The 17,838-nt window shown below is 39.5% G+C and overlaps 2 protein-coding genes and 1 long non-coding RNA gene across 6 annotated transcripts in view; 1 reads left to right on the forward strand and 2 right to left on the reverse strand.

Annotated features, from left to right (window-relative positions):
* Window positions 1–17,838, reverse strand: part of LOC104418132 (anaphase-promoting complex subunit 2) — a 29,847-nt gene that overhangs the window by 9,564 nt on the left and 2,445 nt on the right. The window contains exon 1 of one of the 2 annotated variants that reach the window (XM_010029375.3): window positions 668–941. The exons of the other annotated variant lie outside the window; for it this stretch is intronic. Coding sequence (XP_010027677.2) covers window positions 668–886 — 219 coding nt within the window. The 5' untranslated portion in view covers window positions 887–941. Of the gene's footprint in view, window positions 1–667; window positions 942–17,838 lie in introns of those variants that run through there. 2 annotated transcript variants of the gene reach the window in all.
* On the reverse strand, window positions 1,702–5,002 carry LOC104428706. 2 transcript variants are annotated; one of them, XR_005546339.1, is made up of 5 exons: window positions 4,851–5,002; window positions 4,617–4,759; window positions 3,936–4,055; window positions 2,431–2,532; window positions 1,702–2,291 (listed from the first exon to the last, which is right to left on the reverse strand). It is a non-coding gene; the product is annotated as an uncharacterized LOC104428706 (long non-coding RNA). The 2 variants fall into 2 exon arrangements; XR_005546340.1 differs by having other exon boundaries at window positions 4,856–4,998.
* Window positions 12,295–16,999, forward strand: LOC120288088 (UPF0481 protein At3g47200-like). 2 transcript variants are annotated; one of them, XM_039301420.1, is made up of 2 exons: window positions 12,295–12,566; window positions 15,326–16,999. In XM_039301420.1, exon 2 carries the CDS (start codon window positions 15,404–15,406, stop codon window positions 16,853–16,855), a length of 1,452 nt encoding a protein of 483 aa, XP_039157354.1. In that variant the 5' UTR covers window positions 12,295–12,566; window positions 15,326–15,403; the 3' UTR covers window positions 16,856–16,999. The 2 variants fall into 2 exon arrangements, with proteins under 2 accessions (XP_039157354.1, XP_039157355.1); XM_039301421.1 differs by having other exon boundaries at window positions 15,331–16,999.

A 17,838-nucleotide genomic window follows, 5' to 3' on the forward strand; every position in this document is an offset into this window, starting at 1 on the left:
TCTCTTCCTTCCTGAAAAAAGCATAAATGGTGGAGCTGTAAAGTCAATTCATTAAGTTGAATTAAAAGGTAAGTTTTGGCAGTGATTAATTGGAATCGGGGAGCAGTTCGAGCCTAGTCTTGAACTTTCAGGAGTGCATGATGATCATCAAGCAGGTCCTGCCGTGACAAAACAACCACCCCCCACCACCCCCTCCCCGCCATGGGGCCTTTGTAGGCCTGCCGCCTAGAGTAGCCATTAGCAGTTACCCCAAAAGGGTATAATTCCTCTCAATCCTTCCAATTTTCGTTTTTGTCTGTTAGAAAAATGCACTTTCTATACCTTATTAGCCGGTAAAGCAGCCCTATTCTATGGAACGAACCCAATAATCCTCTGCACCATTCTCCTCTTCTCCCATCTGTTCTATTGCTTACCTTGCAAAACGGAAGCTAAAAAACACAGAAACCACCGCAGAATCTGCAGATATCTCAAGCGAACCAGACGAAACCCCCAGCAAACACAATCAAACGATCGATCAACCTCATCTAGAAAGACAAGTTCCTCAATCAAACCGCCAACGTAGTTCCACAGAGAACCTCCATTTCGATTCTCGCTCATCTCCACATGACAAAGTACCTCAACAACTAGACCGGAAGTTACGTTCCAGAGAAAAAGGTCGCCGGAATACCTCGAGCGCGCGGAGGAAGTGGTCCCGGACGAGAGACAGGAGGCCGTGCTTGCAGAGGGAGCAGGCGTGGGCGACGAGGTCGGTGCCGGCGGAGAGGTCGCCGGAGCCGGAGAGGAGGGCGTCGGTGGCGGAGCAGAAGCCGGCGTGGCCGCGGACGATCTCGTCGACGGCGGCGTCGCGGAGGTCCGCCTCCGCCGGCGCCGGCGCTGGCTCGGCCATCGGCGAGAGCGGCGCGGAGTGATTTCCTTGTTTTGCCGCCACTGGCGAGCAGATTGAAAATTGCGGACTCGGAGGAGAACGAGGGAGGTCTGTAGTGCTGAGTAAGTGACGACAGCGAAGAAATGCTTACGTCAGCATTCGAATTTTGAGCAATTAAATATATTAAGAGTTCTAAAAAAATACAATCAATTTCTAAAATTTATGATATTTATATAGTTAAGTCTTTTCATTAATATTTTGCTACATGAAATTTGCTGATGTGATTTTTATTTTTTCTATTCTATATGATTAAAATATGAAGACTTAAGACTAGAGTGGCACTGTTTTGATCAAAATATGATTTTTTATTCTAAATTTTATTTAAATTAAACTAAATAAAAAAAAAAAGGAATAGGCAAGAAGCCATAAGACGACGAATATTGGGCCCTCGCTGCCGTCGCCCCACCATTGCCCTAATGGTCCGATTAGTGGTGGCAAGGCCTTACAATGCCTTGCCTCTATTTGAAAAGGGTTGTTGAACCTCATCTAGATCTGGTTGAGGGTCACCAATGGCAGCCGACCCTCACCAACGAAAGCACTCGGCCAAATCTTGGCAAGGACCGAAAGAATTATCTCTCTTTTTGGCTGCTTATTTTGATAATAACCAAAAAAAAAAAAAAATCATACTAGAAATGTCCATTCGATCTTTTCATCATTCATTCCTTGTAACCAAAGAAAGAAATGCAATTAAGGGCCATTGCGCAGGTGCAAAAGCATGGGTGCTTTGTATCCCTTGAGCCAAGATAGATTGCACTTTGCATAGACATCGCTTGGGATGGCTTAAAGTGCTCGTGGCATCATTCCGATCAATGCCGTGAAAGCCGAATCATTTCTTCCAATAGCGGCAACGGCGGAGATGGGATTCAAATAATAGAGAAGGCTATCTAATTCAAAACAGTTCCTCAACCAAATCCTAATAATTCTATCCGGTTTCGTTCTTAAATCCAATCCCATCATAGCACATCCTTTCATGTATAGGTAGAGTGGTATAAGCATGACTATGACAAAAAGATCTTCAAAGAGAACCTTTTCTCTCTTATTGAGATGCAACGGCAATGTCATTATGCTGTGAGGCTCCAAAAGCAAGCCAAGAACTCTTCACTTTGAACCACTTCAAACTCTAGTAGCCACCTCCTCCCATTCTGTACTGAGCTTCAGCTGCCTTCTCTTCTTTCATCTTCTGGATTATTTTGCGAATTTCGGGATTATGGAAACGATCCCAAACATACTTTCTCTCTTCTGCTTGTATCTCTTTGATAGCACTTGGGTAAGGATTAGGAGGAGGCCTCTTGCCTTGGAGCTTCGCAATCTTCTTCAGCTGAACATATGCCTGCTTCTTTGCCTTCTTCTCTAGTCGGTATTCCATCTAAAAATCCAGCAGTGATGCCGTCATTTAAGGATCAATAACAAGCAAAATGAAAGATGAATAATTGAATAAACAAAGGAAGGAAGATCAAATTATCTACTGTGAGGGCAGACTGTAACCCAAGAAGGCAACAACTTACATCTGCCACGGCCATAGCCTCTTCCTCACTAACTCCTGTTTCCTTCAACTCAAGGACTCGTTGACCGAAAACACGGGCTGGAGGGGGTCGAAACCACATATCCTATTTCGACAGAAGGTCTCAAAGGAGTTAACACTTCTACAGAATTAAATGTGAATAAACCATGTGCCTCAACAGCCATAAGAAACAGACATATAAAGCATTTGTTAGAAAGTGATGCATAAGTATCATTCTATTTTATTTACTGCCTTGTTTATACAATTTCTCTCAGTTCCAATGCCATAGTGCTTTATTTAGTGACATGCGATTTTAAAATCCTTTATATCACGGTCCTTATTTAGAGTTAAGATAGATATGAGTTTACTTTTCTTTGAATATGACTGAATAGACAATTTAGCCAAAAAACCATGCTAGTTACAGAGTAAATTACATGGAGAGACTCGTGAAGGCTCCTCAAGCTCAGAGGCGCAACATGAAGTTGTTATGTCTGGTTAGCTCAATGACAGAAAATATGTTCTTGTAGCTGAAAATGTGTGAGCTATCATTTATGTTGTGCAATATATTCTTGTAGTGGGAAACATGTGAGCTATCAATTTAGTTGTTAAAGTGCAAGTAGAACTGTAAAGCATTAACAAGATGAAAAAAGGTAGTCTGAATCAAATTACAGCCACAACAGGTCTCACAGCAGTAGCAGACATATCAACCAAACTGTTCTATAAGTATGTTGTACTGAATGGACAATTTATCGAAGAAACCATACAGTTGTGGAGTAAATCACTTGGAAAGACACGAAAATAAGGCTCCTCAAGCTCAGTAGCACAACATGAAGCCTTGATGTCTGATTGGCTCAATGATAGGCAAGATGTATTTGCAGCCAGAAATATGTGAGCTATCAGTTAAGTTGTCATTAAGGTGCAAATAGAACCCAAAATCTTAAAGCATTGACAAGATGAACAAAGTAGTCTGAGTCCAATTACAGACATCATAAGGTCTCACAGCTGTGGCAGACATATCACCAACCCTTCGGCTACATTGATGCTTTAATGCCGATACATTTTGTTATGTCAAAACGACACTAGAAAAGTAACCAATTTAGGCTATTGCTAAAACAACATATTCCTTTCCTCAAAATCTTTCAGCAACTTTAGTCGTGTCCATAAAAGTGAAAATGGTCTCTCGAGACTATCTATATAAAAATATGTATACACAAGAATAGCACATGGAAGGAAGAAGGATGATTGCAGAAAGCAAGGACCGCCATCACAAACGACACATGTTTACCATTCCAAGGCTCAATACACAATCTTATCATTCACCAAGCTCATGAAGGCAGGCCTAAAGTACTCAGTCAATTGGCTCTTCCTTAGACATGGCCAGTGCTACTTTCTCACATCCACAACATAACAAAGATAGAAATGGAAAAGGAAATGTCATACTTTAGCAACAAATTCAGAAAGAAAAATAAAAGCTATGGAAAAATACATAAAATAAGGAAAGAGATATACTTGATTGCATCCTCATGTTTTGAGTCCGGATATTTCTGGAAAAACTTTTTAACGTAAACATCCTCAGGGAGAGTGATCTTCTTGATTTCATCGGCACGAGGGAAAACTGCAGGTGGCGCCCTGCATAATGCCATAATCACCAAATAAGCGATGCCATTGGATTCTAAGGCACTTGACGGGTTCAAAAAACTCATAAATGTCTATGACTACTGCACAAAAAATCATTCGATAGCCAATGCTTTTGCAGTAGTCCAACAATGAGAAAGAGTATTGAGCAGTACAAGTGCGCTCATCATGGTACCATCACATTCCTAAACCAGGTTTTCCAAACTTCTCGACAGAAATTCTTGCGAAATCAAGCTACACCGGTTGACAAATTGGCAAAACAGGGATCCCCACCACGACATCACTCTTTGACTACACCGCCAAACAAGAACCTCCCACCATCTCCGCCGGCATAGCTAATCTCAATCCCAAGAAACAAAACGCAGAATCATCAATGCAACAGCAAAGTGCATCGAGTTCCAAAACTCTCCCACCAACCTAATCCAATCAATGGTGGCAAAGATTGAAACTTTCACAGAACAAGCAAGTACCCTCTACTCCAGCATTAAGTAGGCCATTACAGCACTACGAAAAGCACACGGCAAAGGGGCGAAAAAGAGATAAAAATTGACTAACTGCTGCATGGCCTTGAGCCAAACAGGCTCCGCCTTGGCCAATCCCTTGACGAGCTTCGTCGTTCTGGTGAGCAGATCTCCCTTCATGAACGACATCCTCTCGCCCTTCCGACCTTCTCTCCTGCTGCTGAATTCGGCTTCAACCTGACGGAACCGAACCGGCGAGACGGTGAAGCATTAAGCCGGAGAACGATTGCTCGCGAACATCGAATGAAGAGCGAAAAATCAACCAGACCTCACCGGCGGTGCCGAATCTGCGACGCCGGAGAGAGAGATAGAGAGAGAGCCGCCGCCGCCCGGAACTGAGCAATAGCTCGCTGCTGGTGATGGCGTCGGGAGGATTAAGCAAATGTAAAAACCCGAATTTTCAGCGTCGTTTCGATTCCTATAGCTTGGAATTTAACAAGCGCATTATATTTTCTTTTCGAAATCTGAAAATTAAAACCATCTTAAAAATTGCAAATATTTAAATAAGATTATATATCAATAGATACGTTACGGTGTAAATACATTGTTTTTTGTGTGTGGGGGGGGGCAAATATAAATTATTTTGTTCACATGTCCTTGAACTTTTCCAAAATCTCGAGTGAGCTCTCTCTCGAATTCTTTTTGGCACAAATTTTTGTAATGTAAATGCTGACACGAATCAACACATTGATGCTATATTATTCATCAAACGAACACATTCATGGTAACATGATTTTTTTTTTTGTCAACTTGATTAAATTATTATAAGTTAGAGAAAAGAAACTTGAAAACCTAACATAATTTAAAATACTTAGTCATAATTACAAAATTATTAGTTGGATATTTGATTTTGTGAGGTCATAACGAAAAATTTGATATTTGACTCAATAAATCTGCTTCGTTTATAATTTTGAAAAGTTAAGATGCACAATATAACTTAATTAATGGCCAATGGTATAAATATCAAATTGATATTTCTTTGAAGGGTGCCAATTTTATATTCGATAATACTTTTTAGTATCTTTATAAATTATCGAAATTTTCAATTGTCATTTCAAACACTAGCAAAAAGAATCCCATAAATATATAAATTGGAAAAATAAATTAGAAAAGATTAATATTGGATTATTTTTTAAATAAGATTAAATTAATTTACAAAATGAGAATATTTAATTTTCAATTAATAATATGTAAAAAATTATTATTATAAGAAAAATTCCAAATAAGTGTTTAAAGTGCTCTCAATTTTTCAAATAAGGGTCTAAAATAGATATTATTTCAAAAATGACTTAAAATAATTATATCAATCTCAAAAAAAAAAAAAATTAAAGTAATTATACTATTTTAAATAAGGGCCTAGGGCTCACCAACTAGCAAAATATTCTATCAAATCAAGGGATATCTTTGTATGAGCACAAGTTAAATTAGATTAAAATTAAAAATTAAAACTTAAAAGAAAGGAGAACACCGACGAGAGGGAACACCCCCTCGCTTGTGGTTGCCGCCCCGTCGGCGATGACGAAGGCCGACAAGGGTGGTGACGAAGGCCCCTAGGCAAGAGCTAGTGACCCTTGCCAACCATAGTAGGTCCTTGCTGGAAGTGGGAGGGTGGCAACCCTCTCCTAAATCTAGGCAAGGGTTGCTCCTCCTCACGAAGGCTTGGTGCCTTGACCCGGTTGACCTTTGTTGCCTCCCTACTAGCAATGGGGCGGCCCTGTGTTTTCTTTTTCTTTTTAAGTTTTTTTAATCGAAAACAGAAGAAAAAAATGAAAAATTAAAAAGACGAAATTGCCCTCCATAAGCGATGAGTTTAGGCCTTTTGGATATTGATACGATTACTTCCACTTCTTATTTGAAACAAAATATATTTTAGGATTTCTAGGGTGATCTTGTAATATATACATAATTGGAGATTGTTAAACCTGCTCTTTATTTAGTGAAGCGAACTCTCTGAAAGTCTGATCGGAATTACATGTTACAAAAAGAGGCTCTTTAAGTCATATCAATTTTTGGACAAAAAAAAAAAGTCATATCAATTCATCAAATTATTGGTGTGAGGATTAATGGTGTCCCTTGCAGGTAATACATGTTGCAAAATCGGATTCTCAACCACCAAACAACGATCTGCTTCTTGACATCCAGAGATTGAGGTGCCGTGCAATGTATAACGCACTTTGTTTCTCTCCCCCAATTGAGATCCTGGCAAAGGTGGGTATTGATGTATAACGCACTTCGTTTCGCTTTTTTGTTCTTTGAGAAGTTTTGATCTTCATGGATACCGATAAGTCTAATGTGCCGTAGAAAGTGATTAATAATTCGGGACGAAACTACATTAGAAAGCAGCATATGAGATCAACGAATAGTCATTTTGATCAGGTCAATAACGGGGCTGGATAAGCAGCCCCTAGATAAATATGAGCTGTAGATCCTGTTTTATTCTTATGTTAGATTAATGCATTTAAGAGGTCTCCTACGGGGCTTCCTGTTAAAATAGGTACTAAGCATGCATGGCAGTGAAACCACAGAAGCTGATGGAGCGGCTAAGGAGTCGTGATGGACGATATGTTGCTCTTCATCTTAGATATGAGAAAAACATGCTGTCTTTTACGGGCTGTACTTACGGCCTGACTGAAGCAGAATCAAAAGAGTTGACGATAATGAGGTGAGAGTTTCACAAGCTCTCATATACTTGTCTCTCTAGTACAGTTACATACACGTGAGATGTCAATTGGGCGAATGCCTGTGTTGCTAATGGCTTTCCACCTAATCCAATTCAATGAGCGATTTGTTCCTAGCTTTGCATTTTAATATCCTTATATGCTTCAATTTGTTTGTACAGGGAGAACACTATTCATTGGAAGGTAAAAAAGATTAACTCCACAGAACAGAGATTAGGATGGAATTGCCCTTTGACCGCAAAAGAGGTGGGGATTTTCCTCCGAGCTCTTGGTTATCCTCCCGCAACATTAATCTATATTGCTGCTGGAGAAATTTATGGTGGTAATGCTCGCTTGTCCATGCTCTCATGGCGCTTCCCTAATCTTGTTTTTAAGGTTTGTAATGATTATGCTACCTTTTCATATTCATAAATTAATCACTAGTGAACTTCAATCTGACAGGGAAAAAAAGAAGAAAAATCGTGAATTTATAACAATCTGTTTATCACATACAAAAGTGAACCGGTTCTGGTTCTATGACAGGAAACTCTTGGCACGAAGGAGGAATTGGAAGGGTTGTCTCTTATCTCGCGCCCTGCTAGCCCCCTCTTCTTTCTTTTGTTCTTTTTAAAAATTCAAATTTTAATTATTTTCTTTTTTCTCTTTTTTTTTTTCTTTTTTTTCTTCTTTCTAGGCCAATTGCTAGCCACAGGCAAGCACAACCCTTTGGCGAGGCTCGAGAACAGCAAGCTTTAGCTAGCCACTCGTCAAATCGGCAAGGCCTAAGGCTCGAGCCTTTTCAAGGTAGGTTAGCTTGAGCATGCCTTTGGTCAGTGATCAACCAACGAAGGAGAAGGAGAAACTGAAAAAATAATATGGTAAAAGTAAAATAAAAATAAAAATAATTAAAAATTTGATTTTAAAAAATAAAAAAAGTAAAAGAAATGAGTGCATAGAAGAAAATCGAATTGAATTTTTTATAACGAGCGGTGGAAAACTTTTCTAGTTCATTTTCATCTTTCAAATAAATATTAGAAAATATTGTCATTTTTCAGGAAAATGGTTTTGTAGAGAATATTTTCCAAAAAAGCTACATTTTCATGAAATAAAGAGTATACTCAATTTCCTTTGTTTTTAATCATGGATGAGCTAAGCGAATAGGACAAAGAGTTCCATGTCATGAACTTTGTGCTGCGTGCTTAATTTACACGCGCGCTAAAAGGCCATGCAGGAGAATGAATAAATAAAATATGAAAAGAAGAAGAAGATACTAACAAGAAATGAAAGGGATTGAATTCCAATTCGTACCATATCTCATATTCGTCTTTGCTTCTTGAGACTAGATTAGACCTTTTGCTTGGTCTTTCAACTAATTAATTGAACTTTTCATATATGTATGGAGTATTATCGAGAGGAGAGATAGCATGAAATGAAAAAAAAAAGAAATAAAAAAGAAATAAAAAAGAATAGAAAAGACGATCTAATTTGGATATTTTACGTATAGATATTTTTCATATTTTTTTTAGGAATTTTTTCAGTTTTAAAATAAAGGAATATAAATTCCAAATAGGTAGATGGATAAAGATGTATTGCCATCTTTACTGTTAATGAATATGTATGTCGATAGAAGAGATTAGTTAATTGAAAGCTGTGAGAAATTGGCACCGATTAATATTATTGAGTTAATGGGACACATTTGTTAATGTCGAGCATTCTTCACCTAAGAAGCACCGACTCTCTTTGAGAGTCTTTATGTCGTGTCCGACATTCGTTTAACGAGTATCGAAAAATTTGACATGTGGTCGATTCTCCCCAACACGCTCCAACATGCAAGTTTTGACACGCTTCAATGGTTTCAAACCTGCCAAACCAAAAATAGAAAATGAAAGGAACAACTCAAGGAAGGGGTTGCAGGAGAACAATGATGGGCTCCGAAATTGTAACTCGCGGCTCTAGGATCATGTCCCATTTCAATTCCAACAGCAAGCAAGCCAAAAAAACTTGAGCTTTAGTAAGGGAGCCAAACCTTGGAGGAAACCCTAGTGGGCCATTGGGGTGTTAGACCACGAAGGAAGCAAGGAGCATGAAGGGAATCCAATGCAAGAAAAGAAGGAATCAATGCAAGAAAAGGGGGCTTAGAGAATCGAGGGGAACCCAGTCAAAGGACAAGAAATAGAGAATCGCCCATCGAGGAGGAGGAGGAGGAGCAGCGATGACAGATCATTGCCTTGACTCTTTCCTAAACCAAAACCCGGGGGGGTGAGAGGAAAAGGGGCTCAAAACGTCCCATCAATAAAGTGAGGGCTTTTCGGACCTCCCCCATCCCCTTTCCATTCTTCCTTCCCCCTCACCTCCCATTTTTTCAATAAAGAAACCCTGCTCCCTAAGGGCCCCTCTCTGATAAGAAAGGAAAGGAAAGAATCTCATATTATGATAAATCCGATCTAATGGTTGTTCTCCACTAACCACAAGGATATAGGGACTCTATATCACATCTTCGGTGCCATTGTTGGACGATCTAGAGGAGGAAGAATATGGAAAGATGAAGAAGAAGGTAGTGGGCAGAGAGACCAGGGCAAAGGGAGGGTGGGGGCCCCACTAGATGGATGCACACACACGGAGATGATTGGATCGAGATTTGAGATAATATTAAGGGTGAGGGTCAAATTTGGGGAGAGAGAGGGGGGAGAGAAATTGAGGGGAAGGGAGATATAAAAAAAGTCATTATTGGAGTGAAAATCAGTTAATGTAGTTTAATCATTATTTCATTCATCACACCCCTCTTGTCCACACAAAGAGATAGAGACTAGTAGGAGTGATCGGGTCCAGGGTGAGTAGGGTCTAAACTTGGACCCTGTACCCGACTCTATTATAGCCGGTTCTCCTTTTTTTGACCTTGTACCCGACTCTGTTTGTATTAGACTTTGTACTCGATCCACTTTGTTTTTCCGATCCGGTTCCAAGATCAACCACGTTTCCACTAAAACCTATTTTGTAACCGCCCGATATTCTATATGGTTTCAAATTTTACATCAATACGAGAGAAAATAACGTAATCCTTATAATTTGTATTGAAACATTAAGCACTTATAATGAACAATTAAAGATCCACAAGGCTAATTATCATAAATAAAATCAAAATGCAAAGAAAAAATCATAACATTGCATAAACATTAGCAACAAACATGAGTTTAATATTAGTCTCATCCACATAATTATTACATGAAGCTGTTCATTTATCTAAAACAGTTAATAAATCTCTACTACAAGCATAACTCCTTCTCCAAAAAAGAAATTAGGTGAGCCAATCCACGTGGTATATAGGAATTTGGCGGCAATGGACGTTGTTTGTCTATTGGATGGTGCGAGAGGAAGCTAGTGAGGGAGGGAAGTGAGCAAGGAAGAGGAACGACGAGGGAGGAGTGTTGTGCATGTCTGAGAGAGCCAAGAAGAAAAATGATGTGCAATTGCGGGAATAAGAATAGAAATCAGGGAAAAAATAGGGTCTTGGACCTCTTCTTACAAAACCGGTTCGGGAACCGGTTTCAAGTAGGTAATCACTTGGACTTGATTCTGGACCGGTTCAAACCGGTTCAATTTGGGAACCGGTTCCCGGACTGGTTTCAATGGAAACCGGTTCCCGACCCTATTTTTCGGGTGAGCCGGTCCAGTTCCCGAGTATACCTGGTCTGGTTGCACACCCCTAAAGACTGGAAGGAAGCTGACGTGGATACGTAAGGTGTGCACTGCACATCCTCCCTCCTTTATTATTTCGCTAATAATAAAAATTATTAAAATGAAAAATAGTTAAATTTGTCAAATTAAGATAACAAATGATATTAATAAATAATAAATTAATATTTTAGTGTAAATTATTTTAACTTCTTTTATTATTATTTATTTATTTGTGAATTTAAATTAAATACATTTAATCGAAATAATCATAAAATGATAATTTATTATGTATATATAAAAATATATATTTAATATATAATGTGTTTCAACGTATCGGAATTCTCTATTTTTTAAGAAATAACATGTCGTCGTATCATGTCGTGTGTCACATATCTGTGTTAGTGCTACTTAATTCTTCACAAACTCAATCGGTTAATCCTTTGAAAGTGCGAACGAGGTCCAATCGCAATCCTTTCTTACCTCTTTGCACTTGCAATTGGAGTTTGATCTATCACATTAGACCAACCCCAAACTCTAACTAACATCTTTAAAAAGTGGAGTATGCTTCTCGCCTCTCTTTTGATCAGGAGATTTTCAGGTGCTCATGGTATGGATAAGCATTTCAAAGAGAAATTTCAAGAGGTCAAAGATGTTGAAATTTGATTCATAATCTGATTGCCGAATGAGCAAGTTGGGTTGGGTTGACTACCTACCGCGGCATTCGAATCTACTACCCTTTATTTAGGATATTCCAACTAATTAGGAGTGATTGGTTTCCGGTCCCACCTTAAAATTAGGAATTAGATTGGAGAAAGCAGTTCCCAAATTTCGAAATTGGGGTCTGGACGAAGGTCCTTAGAACCCAACCGGATTGGACAGTTTAGTGAAATTGATTATGTTCAAAGGAAAGAATGGAGGGGTGCATGTGGCATTTAAAAAATAATTAAAAAAACAATTAGGTTGAGCGGTTTTATTCTTCACTTGGAATTGGACCATTTGGATATTGATCCCACTTTTAGGAATCGAACCGGTTTTCTTAAAAATTTGACCGATCCTGACGATTTCTGATTTAATCGATCCATCTTACTCATCCCTACAACTAATCATATTACCAAAATAACATCTTTGTCACATCAAATATATTTTGTATATTTATTTACGTCTATCGAACGAAACATTACGAGAGAGTGAGAGAGAGGGCGCGTGACGCTTCGTGACATCCAATGAACGAAACGTATGAACGAGCGGTCGACTTCGAAATAGGAAAAGACAGAGAAACATTGGTGAAAACCAGAAACCGCGACACCGCCGTGGATTTGCCACCGATTAGGTTTCTCCCCACCTCATGCTTTTCCCGAAGTACCCCCGAAAAAGGTCAAAAACAAAGAAAAGTTAAAACTGAGCCACTCGAACTTGTTCAAACTGAGCCGCTCGAACTCCTCTCCTCTCCCGACCGAAAAGAGAGAAAAAAAAAGAACTCTCCTCTCCTCGATTCGGTGAGCTTCAGCGCCCAGACCCATTTCCTTGCATCTGCGCAAAGGACGCTTGAGGTTAGAGAGATCAGAGAAAACAAGCAGTTTCAGAATTCGGGTGGTGGGATATCGCTGAGGCTGAGATGGGGAGCACCAATGGTCTGGTCATTCTCTGCAAAGGTACGTTTTTTACGGTGATCGTCTTCGATTCTTGACATGAATTTGCGTCGGTTTTTTAATCTTTCTCGAGTTGATGATGATGTTGTCTCAGCCCCGTTTGGTTCAGCTTTACCCCCAAAGCCCCTTAAGGAATATATTTTGCACAAACATTTTTTAAAGTTAATTAAGCAAATGTCAATATTAGGAATACCGAAAGTTCAATGCAGTATTTGCTTTGAATATTCGACATTTGGGAAATGCAAATTTACTGTTCATCTGCGTCATTATTCATCTTCTTTCCCGTTCATCTTCGTCTTCCCCACTCGAGAGCCAGGCTTCTCTAGTAGCCACCACTGCCGCTTGGGGTCGTGCGTCCCTGGTGACCACTGCTTGGGGTGGCGCAACTCACGCCACAAGCGGTGTCGCCTGGCGCACACGAACAAGGCGACGCCGACGCCGCCTGACCACTGCCATCTTAGGCTGTCAGATCTGGCCTCAGCGACCGACGGCATTGCCTGAGGTCGCGATCTCAGATGGCCAAATCTGGTCGTTCAGCCGTCCCGCAGTTGGCCGGTGGTTAGCCGGCCGCAATTTGATTTTCAGACTAAATAAAAAATAAAAATAATAAAAGCTCATTACAAATGTAAATTTTGCCGAACGGTATTTATATTAATGCTACTTTTCAATACTATTTAAAATTACAATCTTTCAAACGGTGTAGCATTTTAAAAAAAATTCTTTACCTAAAAGATATTTGCATTTTTCCAACCTAAACCAAAAGGGTCCTCAGTCTTTTTACTGGATGAGAAAGCTCACGTGAACCACCACTTGGACAAACTATATATTGGGCCACCTCATAAATATTTTGAAATTTCTGTGTGAGATCCATAGACAATTAATATCAACCGACTCTTATGGGAAAATTAAACTAAATGCTCCATTTGAATATTCGGAGGAGTAATGATAGAGTTGGAGGGATAAAAAGGTCAAGACTTCTCACATTTTTAACTAATTTCTTTTACCAGACATGTTTATCTTAAGAGAGATGATATCAGGGAGAAATAATTAAAGAGAGTAACGGTTTGTTCTAACATTTTAAGTCGATGGATCTTGTAATGTTCAAATTTTTAAGAACTCATTATTTATTTTTTATTTGTGACTAATTTCCACACTCGGCTGTTATTATGCTTGAGAGAGTGCTCGCATATTAAATAAATTTATGGTACTAGTTTGTATGATGCGTGAGCAATTAAAAACAAACAGCAAAGCAATTTGTCCTTTAGTGTCAAGAAAAAAGAGAAAATATAAATGAGACTGATTAATTGGTTATTCTTTATGGACATTGTAAGAATTGATCTAAAAGAAAAAACTTTTTGTTGTTTGTTTATTTGAAGATTTCTAGGACTGATTAATTGGAATTCTCTATAAAAAGAATGTGAATTGATCTAAACAAAGGCTTTATGGTCTTTGTTTATTTCAAGATTTCAATTATGATAGTGGTCCGGTAATTAGGCTTTCATGAACCTCCATATGAATTAATCTAGAAAAAGACTTCTTAATCTTTGTTTACTCCAAAATTTCAAGTTCGGATAGCTGCCCTGTTGATCTAGGAAAAGACTTTTTGGTCTTGTTTATTCTAAGATTTCATGTTCCAACAATTGTCTCGTTGCTCTAGAAAAAAACATTATGGTCTTTATTTATTCCAAGTTCTGACTGTTGATCTAGAAAAATTTATGGTTGTGTTACTAAGCTTAAGTGAACCATCACCACAACAAACTATTTCTTGAGCCACTTTTGTTGAAAACTTTGTTTGAGATTCAAGGACAATTAAGAGACAAATATCTTTTTCTACTACCATCGGCCGTGGTGGCTCTGCTGGGTAGGCTTCAGTCCTTTGAGGGAAGGTCAGGAATTGAAACTCCTGCAACGCAAGTTGCGAGGGAGGTGTCGGGACTATTAGGTGATTGACGCGTGGCGCTGGGGTGGTGGTTTCCCGCTGAGTGTCACCTGGAGGTTTACGTGGCGGGCATCGGCCAGGCGGTTCCTCCAAAAAAAAAAAAAAAAATATATATATATATATATATATATATATATATATATATATCTTTTGTTACTATTAAAACTAGTAAAAGTGTACACACACAAGGTGTGTCTGGGAAAAGTTAACATTTAAAAGATTTCATAAAATCATCTTGGCATGAAACATTTAAATCATTAGTTAATAGAACCAACTTTTCAACATAATTGAAGCGATTACACACATATGTACTGAAAAAGGAAAATATGACTATATTTTTGTTAGGTTGTTTATGAGATTATAAAGATTCAATATTTAAAATTGAAATATTTTAGAGATGAGATAAAGTTGTTAATCAATGCATTTATCCATTGATGGATTTTTACAAAATAACTCATGAAAAATAAGAAGCCTTATTTGTTTTACATGGATAATTATTTTTGCTTCAAAAAACGTAATTGACTTGCCCACGGTGGAAATGATGCCACGTGAGTGCAGCAAATTGTCCATTCAATGTAATGTCGATGTCAGGGGCGTCTTGTCAATGTCTATCACGCTTTCGGTGTATTAATATGATGACAGAATTGACGTACTACCCGTCTGTCATAAAAGCTTAAACAATTTCTTTGTCATTCCAATATCCCAAGACATTAAAATCATCCTTTTTTTTTAAAAATAAAATGTTTGAATGGTGATGTTGGAAAAATTTATCCTTTGTTCCAAATATTCCTAAACATTAAAATCCGTGCATTTTTTTCTTTAGCTTAGAAAGTATCACTTAAGATATCAAGACTCTACAAAGGCAAAGGCAAGAGAAACATAAACCCATTCTACACGAGAAATGGCTTTAATTTCCAACGAAGAGCTCAACCAAACCGTAGCTCACGAGCCTCAGCAAGAAACATCCAAGGATGGCCAAATTGAGGTTGAGACCGACGAGGGTGAAAACCTCTGTGAAGATGAGTCGAGGCCGCCCGAGTCCGATTGGATCATCTCCATCAATAAGAACCTCGACAAAGCTGAGGAGGACCACATGGCATGCTCATGGAAAAAGCGCTCCATTTATCGGATCCCGCACTATCTCAAGGATGGCAAGGAGAAGGCCTGCGTCCCCCAGATTGTCTCCATCGGTCCGTTCCATCATGGTGACGAGCGCCTCTGCGAGAAGGACAAGGACAAGTGGCGCGGCCTCGTGTGCATGCTCAAGCGCAACAATCAGAGAATAGAGGAGTATCTAGACGCGGTGACAAAGGTCGAGGAGAAAGCCCGCGCTTGCTATGAGGCAACGATAGACATGTGCAACGAAAAGTTCATAGAGATGATGGTTCTCGATGGGTGCTTTGTGATCGAGTTGTTCTGGGGATTCTTTTACGGGTTTGATAAACTTGGCTACACTCACGATGACCCCGTCTTCTCCTCGTCGCGGAGTTCAATGGACATTATCCGGCGGGACATGATCTTGCTCGAGAATCAGATCCCGCTCTTCATTCTCGATCTGCTGTTTTGCCTCCAGCTCGGCCAACCTGACCGGATTGGGCTTTTGGCCAAGCTGGCGCTCCAGTTCTTCTACTCTCTGAAGCCGACAGACTGCCCCCTTTATTGCCTCAGCTGGACAAGGTTGGAGTTTGACCCGTTACCCCTTGAGGGCGAGCTCCATTGCCTCGAATTGTTTCGGCGGAGCCTCCTGTACCCACGCCCGAAGCCGGTAGCAACCCAGCAGTCGTCACAAACTGGGCTACAATTCATCCACTGCGTGACGGAGCTTCGGAAAAAAGGGATCAAGTTCAGAAACGGGGAAGTGGAGGGTTTCTGGAACATCCGGTTCAAGGACGGGATCCTTGAGATTCCCCGGCTTGTGATTGGGGATGAGACGCCGCCGCTTTTCCTCAACTTGATAGCCTTCGAGCAGTGTCACTTCAATTGCGGCAACGACATCACCTCGTACCTGATATTCATGGACAACTTGATTAACTCTGCCGAGGACGTGGGGCACCTCCACGATTGCGGGATCATGGAGCACTGGCTCGGGAGTGACACCGAGGTCGCTGACCTCTTCAACAAGCTATGCAAAGAGGTGGTATTGGTTGGCGGCCACAGTTATCTCTCTGGACTGTCTAAGGATGTGAACACTTACTCTGGCAACAAGTGTAATGGCTATATAGCCAGTCTCAAGCTTAAGTACTTCAGTAATCCCTGGTCAATCATTTCCTTAATTGCTGCTATCATTTTGCTTGTGCTTACTTTGGCACAGACCTTGTATGCAGTCTTTGGCTACTATAGGCCAGGTTTTTGATTTCTCATAGAGTGGAGATTATTTGATGAGCGTTTTATGAGTGATAAAGCTCTGGTGAAAATTTGGAATTAGGATTGTGGCTAATAGATTATAAAAGTGCGTTTGATAATTTTTCTGTTTCTATTAGAATACGTGGTGGTGTACGAATCATAAATTTTTTTGTGCCATAGAATTTTTTTAATATTCTAATAATTTGTTATATTTTTCTTTTCTTTTTCTCCTCCTCTAACCGCCGGCAGTGGCCGGTGATCGACATTTCACCAGGTAGGCCCTTAGCAACCAATTTGCAGATGAATGTGTTGGTCTCACCTCTATACAAATGGCACAAAAGACAAAAAATAATCAATATTCACCTGGACCAGCCTTTAACAGCCCCGATATTGAACTCCTGAAATCATCACTGGCTAGACTATGTACTTTAGCCTGCATGCAAATAAGGCATGTGACTTGTATAGCAACATATGCATAGAAGAAGGCCACATTCTTTATGTGCAAAGAGGATAAGCCATCTGTGTTATCTCTACCAAGACTGTGATAAACGAGTACTGCCAAAAGGGAGATAAAATGTCAATTGAAGGTCTACACTACGACCCAAAAAAAAAATAAAAAAATGAAGGTTTACACCGGACAAAAAAGCTTACATTGCTAAAACATATATACAAACCTTTAAAAGCAAGAAAATGGCGGAAGCATAAGCATCTTTTGTCATCAATGTAAACCCAAGACCTCTAAGATCACGGACAACCTTCCCAATATTATTTACCACTTCATCAAGAAACTTTCCCTGGTGATGACCTTCATCTATATCCATCTCTCCGGCTTTAACACAGGTGCTTTTATGATCTAAATCCATGTCATCTTTGTCCGGAGAATCAATACCGTCATCCATCATTGTGCTTATCTCTTCCAACTTTCTCTTGAAATTCCAGTGAAGTATATCTAAGAACACCAATAAAGTCAGAACAAGATCACTTATTCTGTCA

The sequence above is a fragment of the Eucalyptus grandis genome, chromosome 9, assembly GCF_016545825.1.
Source record: "Eucalyptus grandis isolate ANBG69807.140 chromosome 9, ASM1654582v1, whole genome shotgun sequence".
Taxonomy (NCBI): Eukaryota; Viridiplantae; Streptophyta; class Magnoliopsida; order Myrtales; family Myrtaceae; genus Eucalyptus; species Eucalyptus grandis.